Raw genomic sequence first — 17,222 nt, forward strand, 5'->3', positions numbered from 1 at the left:
AACTAATTGTACATTGGATGGCTTTGCTAGAAAATCCAGTGTAAAAATTATCAGCGCATACATCGGCACACTATTGTTTGATATTAGACAAAAACAGATTAAAAATCACAAAAAAAAACACAACACAGTCACACTGTATATATGTATACAGTGAAGAAAATAAGTATTTGAACACCCTGCTATATTCCAAGTTCTCCCACTAAGAAATCATGGAGGGGTCTGAAATTTTCATCGTAGGTGCATGTCTACTGTGAGAGAGATCATCTAAACAGAAAAATCCAGATATCACAATATATGTGAAGTTGTTAGCTGTATAAAGACACCTGACCTGAATGACCTGAAAAGAGCTGGGACCACCGTTTCCAAGGTGACTGTTGGTCATACACTAAGACATTATGGTACGGAAGGTTCCCCTCCTTAAACCAGCAAATATCATCTTAAATTGGCCAATCTCCATTTGGATGATACTGAGGAATCATGGGAGAAAGTTTTGTCGTCAGATGAGACAAAAATTGAACATTTGGAGGAAGATGAATGATGAGTTCCATCCCAAGAACACCATCCCTACTGTGAAGCATGGGGGTGGTAGCATCATGCTTTGGGGGTGTTTTTCCTGCACATGGTACAGTACGACTGCACTGTATTTTAACGCGCGTCTTTTAAAGGCGGGCTAACAGGTCTTTGAGGGTCAGAATTCTAGCTGATAGACAGGTGTTCAAATACTTATTTGCAGCTGTATCACACAAATAAATAGTTAAAAAAAAGCATACATTCTGATTTCTGGATTTTTCATTTTAGATTATCTCTCTCACAGTGGACATGCACCTGCGATGAAAATTTCAGACCCCTGCCTGATTTCTAAGTGGGAGAACCTGTCTAAAAAACAACTTTAAAACACACATAGAACTTGCGAACAGCAGGGTGGAGAGAAGGGGTGGCCAGGGGTGGGCACGGCCTCCGTAGACTGAAACTCGGCCACCTCCCTTCACGTTTCACCACTTGTCGTTTCGTACCTCAAGAGCCAAAGACTGGGAAAAATTCCATTCAACATTGGGCACCTCACTGAAAAAATTCTGGCTCCGTCGCTGGTCTGACATAGAACATTCTCCCAAACAGTCTTGGTGCACAGTTGAGTGTTTTGTTTTTATAATAGTACCATTAAATAGACACTTTGTCCTCAAAATTCCAAGGGAAAAAGCTCAACAGTCATTGCATAGAATGAAAAAAAAATTGTGCAACCAGATGTGATAATTGCCTCCAACCGACCTCTTTGCTACCCACACACACGTTTTTTTTTTTTTTTTGTTGCAATTATTGAAAGGAATAAAAAAAATTTCAAGCAGCCCCTTTCCAGTGACGGTGACCGTGGTTGGCTCCGAAAATAGCCTCAGGTCTTCATTCACGTTTAGAGAATGTCTCTCTTTTCATAAATATAAATTAAGCTCCGTCTCAGGGGTTCTCAAGACGTAAATAACGGCCACCTCGCGCAGGCGACACAGCTCAGAACCAGAACTGGGAGACGACGGCGTAGATACTGACAATGTTGCGGTGCGAGACGTATCCCGACTTGATGTAGTTCAAGGCCACCAGCAGCTCAATGTCCTGGGGCCCGGCCACTGGCCTCACCTGGCGCACCACACCTGGGAAAATGCCACAGATGCGCAATATGTAGAGTGTGTATATATAATTCATACAGAATAAAGAGATATAGATAGATAGATAGATAGATAGAGATAGATAGATAGATAGATAGATAGATAGATAGATAGATAGATAGAGATAGATAGATAGATAGATAGATAGATAGATAGATAGATAGATAGATAGATAGATAGATAGATAGATAGATAGATAGAGCACCTGAGTTCTAATATCTTCCTAGCGTCTACGTTTTAATGGTTTATTTTTCAGGGGTGAGGGAGGTGCAAATGGAAGAAGACAGGACAGGATAGGACAGGATGTGATGAATAGCAAATAGGGCAGGAAAGGGGAGGGCAGGTTGCAATGAGTAGCTATTAAGACTGGATGTGGGAGGATTTAAAGTGGACATGTTGGACAGGACCGGGGCAGGACACAATGAGAAAAAAACAGAATAGGACAGGACAGGAGGCAACCAGAAGAAAATAGGAGCGAACAGGGCACAATGACGAAACTTTTTCCCTGACGCACTCTTTCCTTTGACCTCACGCTTATCGCGATGTGAATCTGTAGTCACATTAGCCTGCGTGGAGAAGTTATTGTTGCAAAAATTCTGCGCTACAACATTTGATTTCCCGTAATTTCCGGCCCACAAGCCGCGCCTTTTTTCACACGCTTTCAACCCTGCGGTTTATGCGGCGATGCAGCGCTAGGGTTAGCGCACCTGGTGAGAAGCCTTGGTACACAGAAAGAGTTTAATGCTAGTGTTGCGCTAATGCTGGTGCCGTGCTAACGCTAGCCCCGCGCTAGCACTAGCATTAAACTCTTTCTGTGTACCGAGGCTTATAACCAGGTGCGCTCTGTAGGCCGGGAATCACGGGACACTACTTAAAAGTCTGTGATGTGAGCGGGACCTCATCAAGTCAATCGCGATCTGGCGAGGGAGGACTGTAACCTACGTTTTAGGAAATAGTTATTTGGCGGTGTATAGTGATCGTTTTCAAGTGGAGCCCTGTCATCGTGATCTTACCGATGACGTAACCCTGAAAATAGCGCTTCACCACATCAAATGAGAACTGGTTGTCCGTTTTCAGCATTTCAAAGACCAGGTCAATGTTGCTGTTGGGGGGTTGAGCCGGCATGGACGTCCGCAGAAAAACGATATCTGTGGGGAGAAAGTGAGATTTGCACCGCGTTTGTCAGGAAGAACGTAAAAACGAACAAACGGCATCCGTTTCACCTTCGGGTTGATTCAGTTGTCTGTAGGTGGGGAGCGAGAGGACGGTGTAGGTTATAATCTGGACAGAGTTGTGCATGCAGGCCAAGTTGTTGGGGTGGCAGGCCTTGTGGCAACGCACGCTGACCGAGTCCTTGTTCACCGATCTGGGTTTGGGGGATGACAAAACGAGCGGGAGACACGTGAGAAGGGTGAAAAGTCTGCGGAGGAAGGATTTGCCAGGATCTTCATTTTTCAACATAAAAAAAAAGCCACTGTTGGAGAACCTGGCAAGAGCTAAATAGCCCTCACAATCTACCTTTCCGAAGGGAACGAGTGGCTTCGGATGAGTCCAAACCCGACGCTCTGGCTCTACAATAACACTTACCCGAGTGAATACAGTGGGGCTTTCAAAATAAAACCGCAAAAAAAAAAAAAAATCCATGCACAGGGACCAGATCCAGCCAGCAGGTGAGTCCAAGTTGTTCACCGAGCCGGGGTCCAAGACTGTGTGGGTTGGCTCCCAATGCCAACAAAAATCTATACTGATGTGAGCCAGTGACATCACAAGAACAGGGTCAACGTTTCGTCGTATAATACACATCCAAACGAGCCTTATTCCAAAAATAAGAATTCAAAACAGAGATACTGTAATTATTGTCATGTTGCATATTAAATGATTAATGTGGTATTTTGACGAGGAGGGCCCTCTAGTCCAAAGATTTACCATCACCGCAGTTATGTTACTTTTTTTTTTTTTTTTAAACAACCTCTCGCATGAAAGTGGAACACTGGAAAATTTAAAAAAAAAAAGTGTCCGCTTGCGTTTATCCAGCTGACCGACGCGCCTACTGCCCTTTAAGGTATCATTTACAGCAAATTAAGTGTTAATCATCTGACACCGACACTCAAGAGGCCCAATCCATCATGAGCGGTCCCACCGCTAATTGGGTCGCCGTGCTGATGCTGGCCGCGGCCCCGAGGTGCCCAAAACATCGGCGGCGAGCTTATTTTTCCTGCCCTCCGCTCGGGATGACTGGAAAAACTTGTGCTCAGAAACAGGAACGTTGAAGAGAAGAAACAGGTAGTGTGTCCGTGCGCATGTGTGTGGAAAGGTCATTTTCACGTGCGTTTTTGACGGTTTGATTACAAATACATTTTTTTTTAAAAAGTACACAAAAAGAACAAACTGCCACACACATGCCAAGAAAGAGGCCTTGCAGTCATGGAGCCGTCAACAGCTAACTATCGCCATCTATAGGTTGAAAAGTGTACTGCTCACGCTAAAACGAGATCCAATATAATATCTTAACATTTATCCATCCACTTTCTTTGCCGCTTATCCTCACGAGGGTCACGGGGAGTGCTGGAGCCTATCCCGGCTGTCGACAGGGTACACCCTGAACTGGTTGCCAGCCATTCGCAGGGCACAAAGAGACAAAACACAATCACAATCACACTTAGGGGCAATTTAGAGTGTCCAATTAATGTTGCATGTTTTTGGGACGCGGGGGGAAATCGGAGTCCCCACCCGGAGAAAACCCGCGTAGGGACGGGGAGAACATGCAAACTCCACACTGGTGGGGCCGGGATCGAACCCGGGTCCTCAGAACTGTGAGACAAACGCTTTAACGGTTGCTCCACCGTTCCGCCTCTTTTTTTTCTTCCATTTTATTTTATTAAAAATAATTGAATTTGTGATAGGTAACTTAATTATAATTCATAAAAAATAATTATTTGAGGTAAATAATACAAATGAAAAAAAAAATCATACATTAAATGTAGAGAATTTTAATAGATAATTAGATTGATTATATTTATATTAACCAGGAAATAAATGTAATTCATGAATGAGACTGAATTACTATTTTATCGTTAATGTTAATTATTTCACAGACACAATTTACTTTTTTGTCGGCACAGTTGATCAGTTGGTAAAGCGTTGGCCTCACAGTTCTGAGCACCCGGGTTCAATCCCGGCCACAACTGTGTGGAGTTTGCACGTCCTACCCGTTGATGTGTGGGTTTTCTCCAGGCACTCCGGTTTCCTCCTGCATCCCAAAAGCATGCAAAATTAATTGCACACTCTAAATTGCCCATAGGTATGATTGTGAGTGCAGCTGTTTGTCTCGATGTGCCCTGCGATTGGCTGGCAACCAGTTCAGGGTGTACCCCGCCTCCTGCCTGTTGACAGCTGAGATAGGCTCCAGCACTCCCCGTGACCCTTGTGAGGATAAGCGGCGAAGAAACTGGATGGATGGATCAAATGTAGAGAATTTTTATAAATAATTAGATGATCGATTATATTCAAACTAACCAGGAAATAAATATAATTCATGAATGAGACTGAATTACTATTTTATCATTAATATTAATTATTTTACAGACACAATTTAAATATTTTTTTTTATTAAAACACTTATGCGGACCCGACAGCAACTTTTGCGGAAATCTGCCCGGCAACACGCATAACGCCAGATGGCGAAAGGCTGAGATTCGGACCCCCAACCTTCTTATGAGTGGTGTGCTCACCCATGCGCCCCTTGGCGGTAGTAGGATGGACACCCAAAGACCAAGCAACGGTATCCTCCGCGGATGTTGAAGCAGGCCTGGTTGGCGCCGCAAGAGTGGCTCCCGGCAGCGCACTCGTCAATATCTAAACGTAGATACACATTTTAGCCAGTACGAACGTGAATTTGTAATCACGTCCTGTGTGGGGCATTACCTTGGCAAGTGCGCCCGTTCGACGCCAGGGCGTACCCCGCAGTCGGACAGGCGCAGTAGAAGCTCCCGGGTGCGTTGAAGCATTGGTAGGCGCACACCTGGCTGTCGGTGGGCACCGCGCACTCGTCGATATCTGACAGTGAACGAGGATGATGAGAAAATACACTCGCTACCCACGTTGATACGATTGTTTTTTGACGGTTGTGCCAAGTGGGTCGAATCTGCACCTTCACACGTGACCCCGTCAGTGTCGCTAAGCTGGTAACCACGGTGACAGTAGCACTGGTAGGAGCCGTAGACGTTGGTGCACTCCTGGCTGCACGGGTTGTCGTCACACTCGTTGACATCTGGTGGTGGGCGGGGGGGATTGAAGTTCGACCCAAAGTACCAAGATGAAGAGAACAACATTCAAAAAAAGTTTCAATTTCACCTTGGCAATTCCTGCCATCAGGAGCGAGCTGGAAACCGGTGGAGCAGCTGCACTCGTAAGACCCCTCGGTGTTGACGCACTTGTGGGCGCATAGCCTCCTGGGATAATACCTGCATTCGTCGATATCTAGGGAGTGGAAGACAACGGACCGATCAGAGGATGGAAAAAAAAAATCATGACATTATTCTGGGCTGGGTGGAAACTGCGGAAACTACAGAGGAATAAAGATGATGAGCCCTAACCCTAACCGGGGGAGAGGGAGGGTTCATCCTCCACACCCTAACCCAATGAAGTTATGGGAAAGAGTAGTGGAGGCTAGACTCAGGTCAGAAGTAAGTATTAAGTCGTAAGAGTACCACAGATATATTATTTGCCTTGAGGATGCTCGTGGAATAGTACAGAGAAGGTCAGAAGGAGCTACATTTGTGTCTTTGTCTCGAGAAAGCCTAAGATAGAGTACCAAGAGAGGAACTGTGGTACTGCATGCACAAGTCTGGTGTGTGTGGTGGAGAAATGTGTTAGAATAGTACAGGACTTGTATGAGGACAGCAGAACAGTGGCGAGATGTGCCGTCGGTGTGGCAAAAGAATTTAAGGTGGAGGTGGGACTGCATCAGGGATCCCCGCTGAGCCCCTTCCTGTTTGCGGTAGTAATAGATAGGCTGACACATGAGGTTAGACTGGAATCCCCGCGGACCATGATGTTTGCAGATGATATTGTGAAAGCGGGGAACAGGCGGAGGAACAGTTGGAAAGATGGAGGCACGCACTGGAAAGGAGAGGAATGAAGATTAGCCGAAGTAAAACAAAGTATATGTGCGGTGGGGAAGAGTGAAGCTCCAAGGAGAAGAGATACTAGCGAGGGTGGATCACTTCAAATACTTGGGGTCAACAATACAGAGCAATGGTGAGTGTGGTAGGGAAGTGAAGAAATGAGTCCAAGCAGAAGGTGTCTGGTGTGTTATGTGACAGAAGAGTCTCCGCTAGGATGAAGGGCAAAGTTTATAAAACAGTGGTGAGGCTGGCCATGATGTACGGATTAGAGACGGTGGCACTGAAAAAACAACAGGAAGCAGAACTGGAGGTGGCAGAGATGAAGATGTTGAGGTTCTCGCTGGATAGGATTAGAAATGAGCTCGTTAGAGGGACAGCCAAAGTTGGATGTTTTGGAGACAAGGTTCGAGCGAGCAGACTTGGATGGTTTGGACATGTCCAGAGGCTAGAGAGTGAGTACATTGGTAGAAGGGTGCTGAGGATGGAGCTGCTGAGCAAAAGAGCGAGAGGAAGACCGAAGAAAAGGTTGATGGATGGGAGGAGGATATGAAGACTGTGGGTGTTAGTGAGGTTTAGATGGAAAAAGATGACATGCTGTGGCGACCCCTAATCGGGACAAGCCGAAAGGAAAAGAAGAAGACGACTCTGGGCTAGGTGGGAAAGTTGTAGAAGTTACGTCAGGCAACAGTACTGATTCTGAAGACCCAACACGGATGTATTTGTACCTTCGCAGAGCCTGGCAACGCTGTTGAAGATAAAGCCGATATTGCAGACGCAGCGGTACGTTCCCACCATGTTGACGCAGCCGTGGTTCCGACACACGCTGCCCGTCTGGCACTCATCCACATCTACGCGAGGGAACGGCGAAGAAAGGTAGGAGATGCGGTGCTGAGATTTCCGACAGCGCCCAAAGGCAACGGGCGCACTGGCGAACGATGGCCCACCTTCGCAGCGTGTGCCCTCTGCGTCCAGGTGGTAGCCTCGTCCGCACGTGATGGTGCTCCGGCGGCAAATGAAAGAACCGTGCGTGTTGACGCAGGTGTGGCCGGGCTGGCACGGAGCCGGGTGCGCCGCGCACTCGTTGATGTCTAAACCAGAGGGCAACACATCCATTTTGTGTCAAGTACACCCAGTTAAAAAAGACACAAACTGTTAGAACCTGACATTAGTTTTGACAGTTCTGGTCGATACATTTGTGATAGTCAATCACCACAATCCTCCAAATTGATGTTGTGAAAGGAGAAATGAAATTTCTTTCGAATTGTTTTTTTGGAAAGAGTTTAAAGCTAGCGCAGGGCTAGCGTTAGCGTAGCTTCATCACCGCATTAACTGCAGGGTTGAAAGCGTGTGAAAAAAATTCACAGCTTGTAGGCCTGTGTGGAGTTTTCACGTTGTCCCCGCGCCTGTGTGGGTTTCCTCCGGGTACTCCTGTTTCCTCCCACATCCCAAAAACATGCAACGTCAATTGGACACTCCAAATTGCCCCGAGGTGTGATTGTGAGTGCGGCTGTTTGTCTCTATGTGCCCTGCGATTGGCTGGCAACCAGTTCAGGGTGTACCCCGCCTCCTGCCCGTTGACGGCTGGGATAGGCTCCAGCACTCCCCGCGACCCTTGTGAGGATAGGCGGCAAAGAAAATGGAGGGATGGAATTTATGAAGTAGTTTTGGAATCATAAATCAAGGGAATGGGTCGATGTTTGGGAACACAAAAAATGCTCGCAATATCTCAATATTATCATTCAGGATATGACAATGGGAAATTTTGGTGCAGATTTGAGCAAAAATAATGGAAGTTGTTACACATGATTTGCCTCTGCGGGCCACATAAAATCATGCGGCGGCCCGGATCTGGCCCCCGGGCCTTGTGTTTGACACCCGTGCTCTAAAACACACTTTGTCCTGAAAACGAATAGCCAAGACACCACCCAAAGAAATGTGTGTTGAGCCAATCAACACGCTGCATTGTCTCTCATGGCTTTAAAAAAAAAAAAAAATTACCAATGCAGTTGCCGACAGCATCTTGGATGAACCCTCCAGCACACGTTTCCTTCGGGTGACAGTGGAAGGATCCTTCAGTGTTGGTGCACTCGAAGTTGAGTTCACAGTTGTGAATATTCAAAGCGCATTCGTCGATGTCTGCAATAAAGAAGGCAGCCCAAGAGTTGCACGGATCGCCGCGGCACTCGTGCCGATGTTTCCTGACACGTTACCTTGGCACCCGTTGTTGTCCGTCAGCTCGTACCCGGTGCCGCAGCCGGTTTCCCGCTGGCAACGGAACGAGCCTTTCGTGTTGATGCAAATTTGGCCGGTGACGCAGTTGTGAACGTTCAGCAGGCATTCATTAATATCTGCCAACAGAATCAGAGACGAATATTGAGAGAAATCTCCTCGTTGATAAAATAATGGGGGGAAAAAAATAAAATCACGACTCACCCTCACAGGTTGTTCCGTCGTGTTGGAGTCGATAACCAACGTCACAAGCACAGATGCCGTCTTCAACACAATGCTGAGAGCAATTCAAGGCTGGAAAGGGCGGAGAGGCAAGGATTTTGAACACCTTTACAGTCATTCAAAATGTACACGTTACCGTAATTTCTGGCATATAAACCGCGACTTTTTTCACACGCTTTCAACCCTGCGGTTTATGCGGCGATGTGGCTAATCTGTGGTTTTTTTGCAAACGGCCGCAAGGGGGCACTCGAGCGGAAAAGGTAAGAGTGAGACCGGTGGAATATATGTGCCGACTGTTAGCGCTGCACTAGCGTGTTACTGCCGTGTCTCAGTGATTTTTACCAGTATGTTAACCGGCCCTGTTAGCGTGACGCTAGCATTAAACTCCCTGTGTACCGTCTCACTACAGTCATTTTGAAATCAACTACGAATCAATTTACAATAAATTCAGATTGGTAACAAAAAAAGGTTTGGAGTATCTCAATGTTATTAAAAGTAAAGGTACTTGCGATTTTAGGATTTTAGCGAGACAGCGTCCGAGTGGGCCACTTTTTATGATTTGGTGGGTCGGATCTGACCCCCGGGGCCTTGAGTTGGACACCTGTGAGCTGAGTGCAGTGATTTGCAAAGTGCCATACTAGTGCTACGCAGGCTCCCTCTAGTGGTGAAGAGTACTAGAACCAAAATCTTCCAACTGCATAGAGCACAGGTGTCCAACTCAAGGCCCAGGGGGCCAGATCTGGCCCGCCTCATGATTTTATGTGGGCCGCGAAGGCAAACCATGTGTCAATTTCTGTGACTGCTGTCCAAATCTGTGCCAAAATTTCAAATTGTTATATCATAAATCATAACGTTGAGGTATTGCACGCGTTTATACATTACCAAACATCAACAATAGTTGAAAAGCCCATTACCCTTGATTTCTGATCCCAAAAGTAATTCATAAATTTCACGCGTCGATATGATGAGGCGATAAACGACTTTTATGGCTTCACCGTCACAACAGCCCTCTGAGGGAAACCGGAACTATGATGTGGCCCGCGACAAAAATGAGTTTGAAACCGCTGGCATAGAGTTACAATTTCTTCATTTTTACTTTAATCCAGCACTTAATCTTAATCGAAACCTTTACTTTAAGTAAAATGTCTATGCAATGTGTTTTTAGGTTGTTGGGGGAGGAAGTCGAAGCTGAAGGAGGGAAACGCATACTTGTTGCTCGTGTAAAAAAAAAAAAAATATATATATATATACACATACATATATACTGTAATTCCCGGACTACAGAGCGCACCTGGTTATAAGCCTTGGTACACTGAAAGAGTTTAATGCTAGCACGGAGCCAGTGTTAGCGTGGCAACTAACGTTAAACTTTTTCTGTGTACCTAGGCTTATAACCAGGTGCGGGAACGCTAGCGTGGCGCTAAAACTAGCACCATGCTGACACTAGTGCCGCGCTAACACTAGCGTCACGCTAACACTAGCACTGCGCTAACGCTAGCGCCGCATCACCGCATAAATCACAGGGTTGAAAGAGTGTGAAAAAAGTCGTGGCTTGTAGGCCGGAAATTACGGTGATAATTAATAATTATTAAAAGTTAAAGTAATTAATAATGAAAAGTGGCCAAACCTGTACAGTTGCTTGCAGCCACGAGAGGTACGATGGTACTGGTTGAGAAAAGACTCTCTGGAGGCACTGTGGGACTACCGGTATTCACCGTGAACACTGTGGTAACATTCACTGGAAATAGAGCGTCACTTTTAACAACACATCTCTACATGTCTCTGACATGTTTTCTTGTAGTATTGACATTTTCGCCATATGAGAGAGTACAATGTGTCGAAGATACTGCAATGTAAGCGCGTATCACCTTCTTCAGTTGAATTAAATACTTCCGTGAAGTTGTTGGCGCAGCAGTTTTTCGCGACATCCTTGCAGACTTTCCCCAACGACAAGTAAGTCATCTCGCACGTCGGGTCTTGCTCTTCGGACGCCATGCCCAACATGCAGCAGTCACAGCAACTCTAAACATTCACATCATTGTGGAATTGTCTTTTTTTTTTTTTTTTATAATAAAATAGATGGATAGTGGGAATGAGATAGTGATGCGTCACCTTGGCGATTTTATTTTCCCAAGGATCCCCGGGGAAGAAGTAGCTCTCGCACGCCTCCTGCGTCCTGGCCATGGAGGCGCCGGAGTCGCAGAGCCGCCCCTCCACCACCGCCGTGCAGCACTGCTCCTGGGCCAGCCTGGAGCGCACACGTGAGAAACGTCACGATCGACGCACATTTTTACGACTAAACTTGCAAGGCCATCCCGCTGCAATACTCAGGGTCCAAGGTCCTGGGATGTATCTAATGTGGCCCACAAATACCATCCACACCATACAGAAAGCTTTCGCGAAATACATTGCTGCCTTGAGATACGAGCGCCCATTTTGTATTGACATACGAGCAAAAATCTGACATATATGGAAGTAAATTAGTGTTGGCGGGATTTGAATTTGAAATGCCACAGAAAACAGGATTTGAATTTGAAATGGAAAGTGATCAAATTTTTAATAGTTGCTTGAATTCGCTGTTGGAAATTCACTGTCTGCGCCACGAGGCAGGGTTGATTCAGGTCAGAACTGAACACCCGGCCAATGGCAGTTACGCTTTTTTTGGAAAAGTGACGACAGCGAATTTCAGACAGTAAATTGTAGCTGGTTGAATTTCCGACAGCAAATTGTAGTCACTTGAATTTCAGACAGCGAATTGTACCCGGTTGAATTTCCGACAGCAAATTGTAGTCAGTTGAATTTCAGACGGCGAATTGTAGCCGGTTGAATTTCCCCCAGCGAATTTCCGACAGTAAATTTCAAACAGCGAATTGCAGCCAATTGAATTTCATTCGCTGTCTGAAATTCAACTGACTACAAGTCGCCGTCTGAAATTCAATTGGATGCAATTCACTGTCTGAAATTCACTTTCGGAAATTCAACCGGCTACAATTCGTTGTCTGAAATTTGCTGTCTGAAATTCAACTGACTACAATTCGCCGTCTGAAATTCAATTCGCTGTCTGAAATTCGCTGTCTGAAATTCACTGTCTGAAATTCGCTCAGAAATTCACTGTCGGAAATTCACTGTCTGAAATTCGCTGTCTGATATTCAATTGACTAAAATTCGTTATCTGAAATTCGCTGTCTGAAATTCAACTGGCTGCAATTCGCTATCTGAAATTCAATTGGCTGCAATTCGCTGTCTGAAATTCACTTTCGGAAATTCAACCGGCTACAATTCGTTGTCTGAAATTTGCTGTCTGAAATTCAACTGACTACAATTCGCCGTCTGAAATTCACTGTCTGAAATTCGCTGTCTGAAATTCACTGTCGGAAATTCACTGTCTGAAATTCGCTGTCTGATATTCAATTGACTAAAATTCGTTGTCTGAAATTCGCTGTCTGAAATTCAACTGGCTGCAATTCGCTATCTGAAATTCAATTGGCTGCAATTCGCTGTCTGAAATTCACTTTCGGAAATTCAACCGGCTACAATTCATTGTCTGAAATTTGCTGTCTGAAATTCAACTGACTACAATTCGCCGTCTGAAATTCAATTGGCTGTAAATCGCTGTCTGAAATTCACTGTCTGAAATTCGCTGTCAGAAATTCACTGTCTGAAATTCGCTGTCTGATATTCAATTGACTAAAATTCGTTTTCTGAAATTCGCTGTCTGAAATTCAACTGGCTGCAATTCGCTATCTGAAATTCAATTGGCTGCAATTCGCTGTCTGAAATTCACTGTCGGAAATTCAACCGGCTACAATTCGCTGTCAGAAATTCACTGTCGGAAATTCGCTGTCAGAAATTCACTGTCGGAAATTCGCTGTCTGAAATTCAATTTCAACCAGTGAATTTCAGACAGCGAATTTCAGACAGCGAATTTCAGACTGAATTTCAGACAGCGAATTGTAGTCAGGTGAATTTCAGACAGCAAATTTCAGACAACGAATTGTAGACAGTTGAATTTCTGACAGCGAATTTCAGACGGCGAATTGTAGCCGGTTCAATTTCCGTCAGCGAATTTCCGACAGTGAATTTCAGACAGCGAATTGCAGCCAATTGAATTTCAGACAGCGAATTGTAGCCGGTTGAATTTCTGCCAGCGAATTTCCGACAGTGAATTTCAAACAGCGAATTGCAGCCAATTGAATTTCATTCGCTGTCTGAAATTCACCTGACTACAATTCGTTGTCTGAAATTCGCTGTCTGAAATTCAACTGACTACAATTGGCTGTCTGAAATTCAATTGGCTGCAATCCACTGTCTGATATTCACTTTCGGAAATTCGCTGGCGGAAATTCAACCGGCTACAATTCGTTGTCTGAAATTCGCTGTCTGAAATTCAACTGGCTACAATTCGCTGTCTGAATTCAATTGGCTGCAATTCGCTGTCTGAAATTCACTGTCGGAAATTCGCTGATGGAAATTCAACCGGCTACAATTCGCTGTCTGAAATTCACTGTCTGAAATTCGCTGTCAGAAATTCACTGTCGGAAATTCACTGTCTGAAATTCGCTGTCAGAAATTCACTGTCGGAAATTCGCTGTCTGATATTCAATTGACTAAAATTCGTTGTCTGAAATTCGCTGTCTGAAATTCAACTGGCTGCAATTCGCTATCTGAAATTCAATTGGATGCAATTCACTGTCTGAAATTCACTTTCGGAAATTCAACCGGCTACAATTCGTTGTCTGAAATTTGGTGTCTGAAATTCAACTGACTACAATTCGCCGTCTGAAATTCAATTGGCTGTAAATCGCTGTCTGAAATTCACTGTCGGAAATTCGCTGATGGAAATTCAACCGGCTACAATTCGCTGTCTGAAATTCGCTGTCAGAAATTCACTGTCGGAAATTCGCTGTCAGAAATTCACTGTCGGAAATTCGCTGTCTGAAATTCGCTTTCAACCAGTGAATTTCAGACAGCGAATTGCAGCCGGTTGAATTTCAGATAGCGAATTGTAGACAGTTGAATTTCTGACAGAGAATTTCAGACGGCGAATTGTAGCCGGTTCAATTTCCGTCAGCGAATTTCCGACAGTGAATTTCAGACAGCGAATTGCAGCCAATTGAATTTCTGACAGCGAATTGTAGCCAGTTGAATTTCAGACAGTGAATTTCAGCCAAATGAATTTAAGTCAGGGAATTGTAGACAGTTGAATTTCCGACAGCGAATTTCAGACAGCGAATTTTAGCCGGTTGAATTTCCGTCAGCGAATTTCCGACAGTGAATTTCAGACAGGGAATTGCAGCCAATTGAATTTCAGACAGCGAATTGTAGTCAGTTGAATTTCAGACAGGGAATTTCAGACAATGAATTGTAGTCAATTGAATTTCAGACAGCGTATTTCAGACAGTGAATTGTAGACAGTTGAATTTCTGACAGCGAATTTTAGACACCGAATTGTAGCCGGTTGAATTTCCGTCAGCGATTTTCCGACAGTGAATATCAGACAGCGAATTGCAGCCAATTGAATTTCAGACAGCGAATTGTAGCCAGTTGAATTTCAGACAGCAAATTTCAGACAATGAATTGTAGCCGGTTGAATTTCGGCCAGCGAATTTCCGACAGTAAATTGCAGCCAATTAAATTTCAGACAGCGAATTATAGTCAGTTGAATTTCAGACAGCGAATTTCAGACAACGAATTGTAGCCGGTTGAATTTCCGTCAGCGAATTTCCGACAGTGAATTTCAGACAGCGAATTGCAGCCAATTGAATTTCAGACAGCAAATTGTAGCCGGTTGAATTTTCGACAGCGAATTGTAGTCAGTTGAATTTCAGACAGCGAATTTCAGACAACTCATTGTAGCCGGTTGAATTTCAGAGAGCGACTTGTCGTCAATTGAATTTCAGAGAGTGTATTTCAGACAACGAATTGTAGCCGGTTGAATTTCAGACAGTAAATTCTAGCCGGTTGAATTTCAGACAGCGAATTGTAGCCGGTTCAATTTCCACCAGTAAATTGTAGCCAGTTGGAATTTCAGACAGCGAAGTTCTGACAGCGAATTGTAGCCAGTTGAATTTCATACAGCGAATTGTAACCAGTTGAATTTACGACAGGGAATTTCAGACAGTAAATTGTCGCCGGTTGAATTTCCAACAGTGAATTGCAGCCGGTTGGAATTTCAGACAGCGAATTGTAGCCAGTTGAATTTCCGACAGTGAATTTCCAACAGCAAATTGTAGCCGGTTGAATTTCAGAAAGCAAATTGTAGCCGGTTGGATTTAAGACAGCAAATTGTACCAACTTTGTGATCAGGTTCAATTTCAAATTCAAATCCTGTTTTCTGTGCCATTTAACATTCAAATCCCGGTGCCACTAATTGACTTGGGGGAGGGGGGCACTTAACACGTTTGTTCAGCACTAAATAATGTAGGGATGATTTACAGATGATGATTCCATGATTCCCAGTCTAAACATCTCCGCTAAAAAAAAAACCACCCCACGAGTAACTCTATAGTGATCTCTCCATTCCCCCTCACTCAAACCCATTGAAATTGTGTTTTGCAAACAATGCAAAGCAGCTGTACAAGAGGTAAATATTTGGTCCGAATTGGTGCTGAATTGCTGAAAGCTAGCAAAAGGACAAAGGTTGCGCTGCTTTTACCTGCACACGTGAGAGTGGGAGATGTAGGGGAGGTCGTCGCAGTTCTGTAAGAGTCGAGCCCGTTCCTTGCCGTCCTCGCAGCAGCCGTAAAAGGTGTGCGGATGCGAGGAGTCGTTGTACCATAAAAAAGCTGAAATCAACATCAAAGCAGGATCATTCATTTGGCCCTTGTAATAAAAACAAAAATTGCATTATACAGGAAGTTAAGTGTTCTTACCGGACCCACGAGCAAACTCGCACATAACTAGAAATAGAAACAGCGCCATGATGCAGGTGATCGTTTTAGTTGTGCGTGTCGAGTCCACGGAGACGCGGCAGGAAAGACGCGTCCCGTCTGGATCATCGTGGGAGTGTGCGGGTGCGTGGGTGGTGATGATGGGAGGGAGGGAGCGGCTAAGAACGTGTGTTCACATACATGCCCCCACCCCACCACATGCAGGACCACAATAAATAAATTCAAATTATATATACATATATATAGTGGAAGCCAGAAGTTTAGATAAGGTGCAAAAACACATTTTTCATTTTTTTGTTTGAAAGTCTAAAGTCAAATCAGATTAAACCCCTCCTGTTTCAAGTCAGTCAGGATCACCCAAATTATTTAATTTTGCTAAATGCCACAATAATTAATTTCATTTAGAATTTAAACACACACTGCTTGTAATTCTCTGTTCCATCCCAGTTGTAATGTGAATTTTACACCTTCAGAAGTCTCATCAATCGTTTCGATTCAATAGAAAACTGTTCATTTTTAATCTTACTTTTTGATTTAATATTAGCGTATGTGTAAATTGTCTCCTTCTATTAATTTGTATGTAACTATTAATGCAGTAAGTTTCCTGAACAGATGCAATTTTCCTATTCAAATTATTACGAACACTATAAAATAGGGATGCTCTCAATACAACGTTTTTTCCCCCGAGAAAGATACCAGAACTAGTACTTAGTACTAGTACCTATCACAAGAAGCACTTGTGTCATGTTGGACACACTGTACAAATAACGTCATTTATCATGTACTGCGCTAGCAGCTTCCTTTGTACGCGTGGGTGTTTAGCAAGACTGTCATTTTTTTTTTTTTTTTTTAAATCATCTGACCCACTAGAAACCAGAACTAAAGATTCCCCCCCAGTTCGCATGCAGGGAACATCTTCGTTGAACATCTTGACCTTGTCCTCAAAGGAAAAATAGTGAAGTAATAGAACGCCTGAACAAAAGGAATTCTACAGCCTCCGAGTTATCGCCAGCTGATAATAAAAAAATGAGTGGCGCCTGCAAAGAGAACAAAAACAAGATTGTTTGATAAAAAAAAAAAGATGACGAGCTAATAGGTGA

General features: G+C 44.3%; 1 protein-coding gene across 2 annotated transcripts; it reads right to left on the reverse strand.

Moving 5' to 3' along the window:
* Nucleotides 1-21: 21 nt before the first annotated feature.
* LOC133493487 (fibulin-1-like) lies at nt 22-17,118 on the reverse strand. Of its 2 annotated transcripts, none has more exons than XM_061806897.1 (17): nt 16,105-17,118; nt 15,888-16,017; nt 11,345-11,480; nt 11,101-11,254; nt 10,860-10,955; nt 9,215-9,304; nt 8,992-9,129; nt 8,780-8,917; nt 7,726-7,869; nt 7,507-7,629; nt 6,009-6,134; nt 5,806-5,925; nt 5,580-5,711; nt 5,387-5,510; nt 2,879-3,021; nt 2,669-2,803; nt 22-1,640 (listed from the first exon to the last, which is right to left on the reverse strand). In XM_061806897.1, exons 1-17 carry the CDS (start codon nt 16,151-16,153, stop codon nt 1,501-1,503), a joined length of 2,118 nt encoding a protein of 705 aa, XP_061662881.1. In that variant the 5' UTR covers nt 16,154-17,118; the 3' UTR covers nt 22-1,500. The 2 variants fall into 2 exon arrangements, with proteins under 2 accessions (XP_061662881.1, XP_061662880.1); XM_061806896.1 differs by having other exon boundaries at nt 10,860-10,970.
* Nucleotides 17,119-17,222: the final 104 nt, after the last annotated feature.

This window comes from Syngnathoides biaculeatus, chromosome 20 (genome assembly GCF_019802595.1).
Source record: "Syngnathoides biaculeatus isolate LvHL_M chromosome 20, ASM1980259v1, whole genome shotgun sequence".
Taxonomy (NCBI): domain Eukaryota; kingdom Metazoa; phylum Chordata; class Actinopteri; order Syngnathiformes; family Syngnathidae; genus Syngnathoides; species Syngnathoides biaculeatus.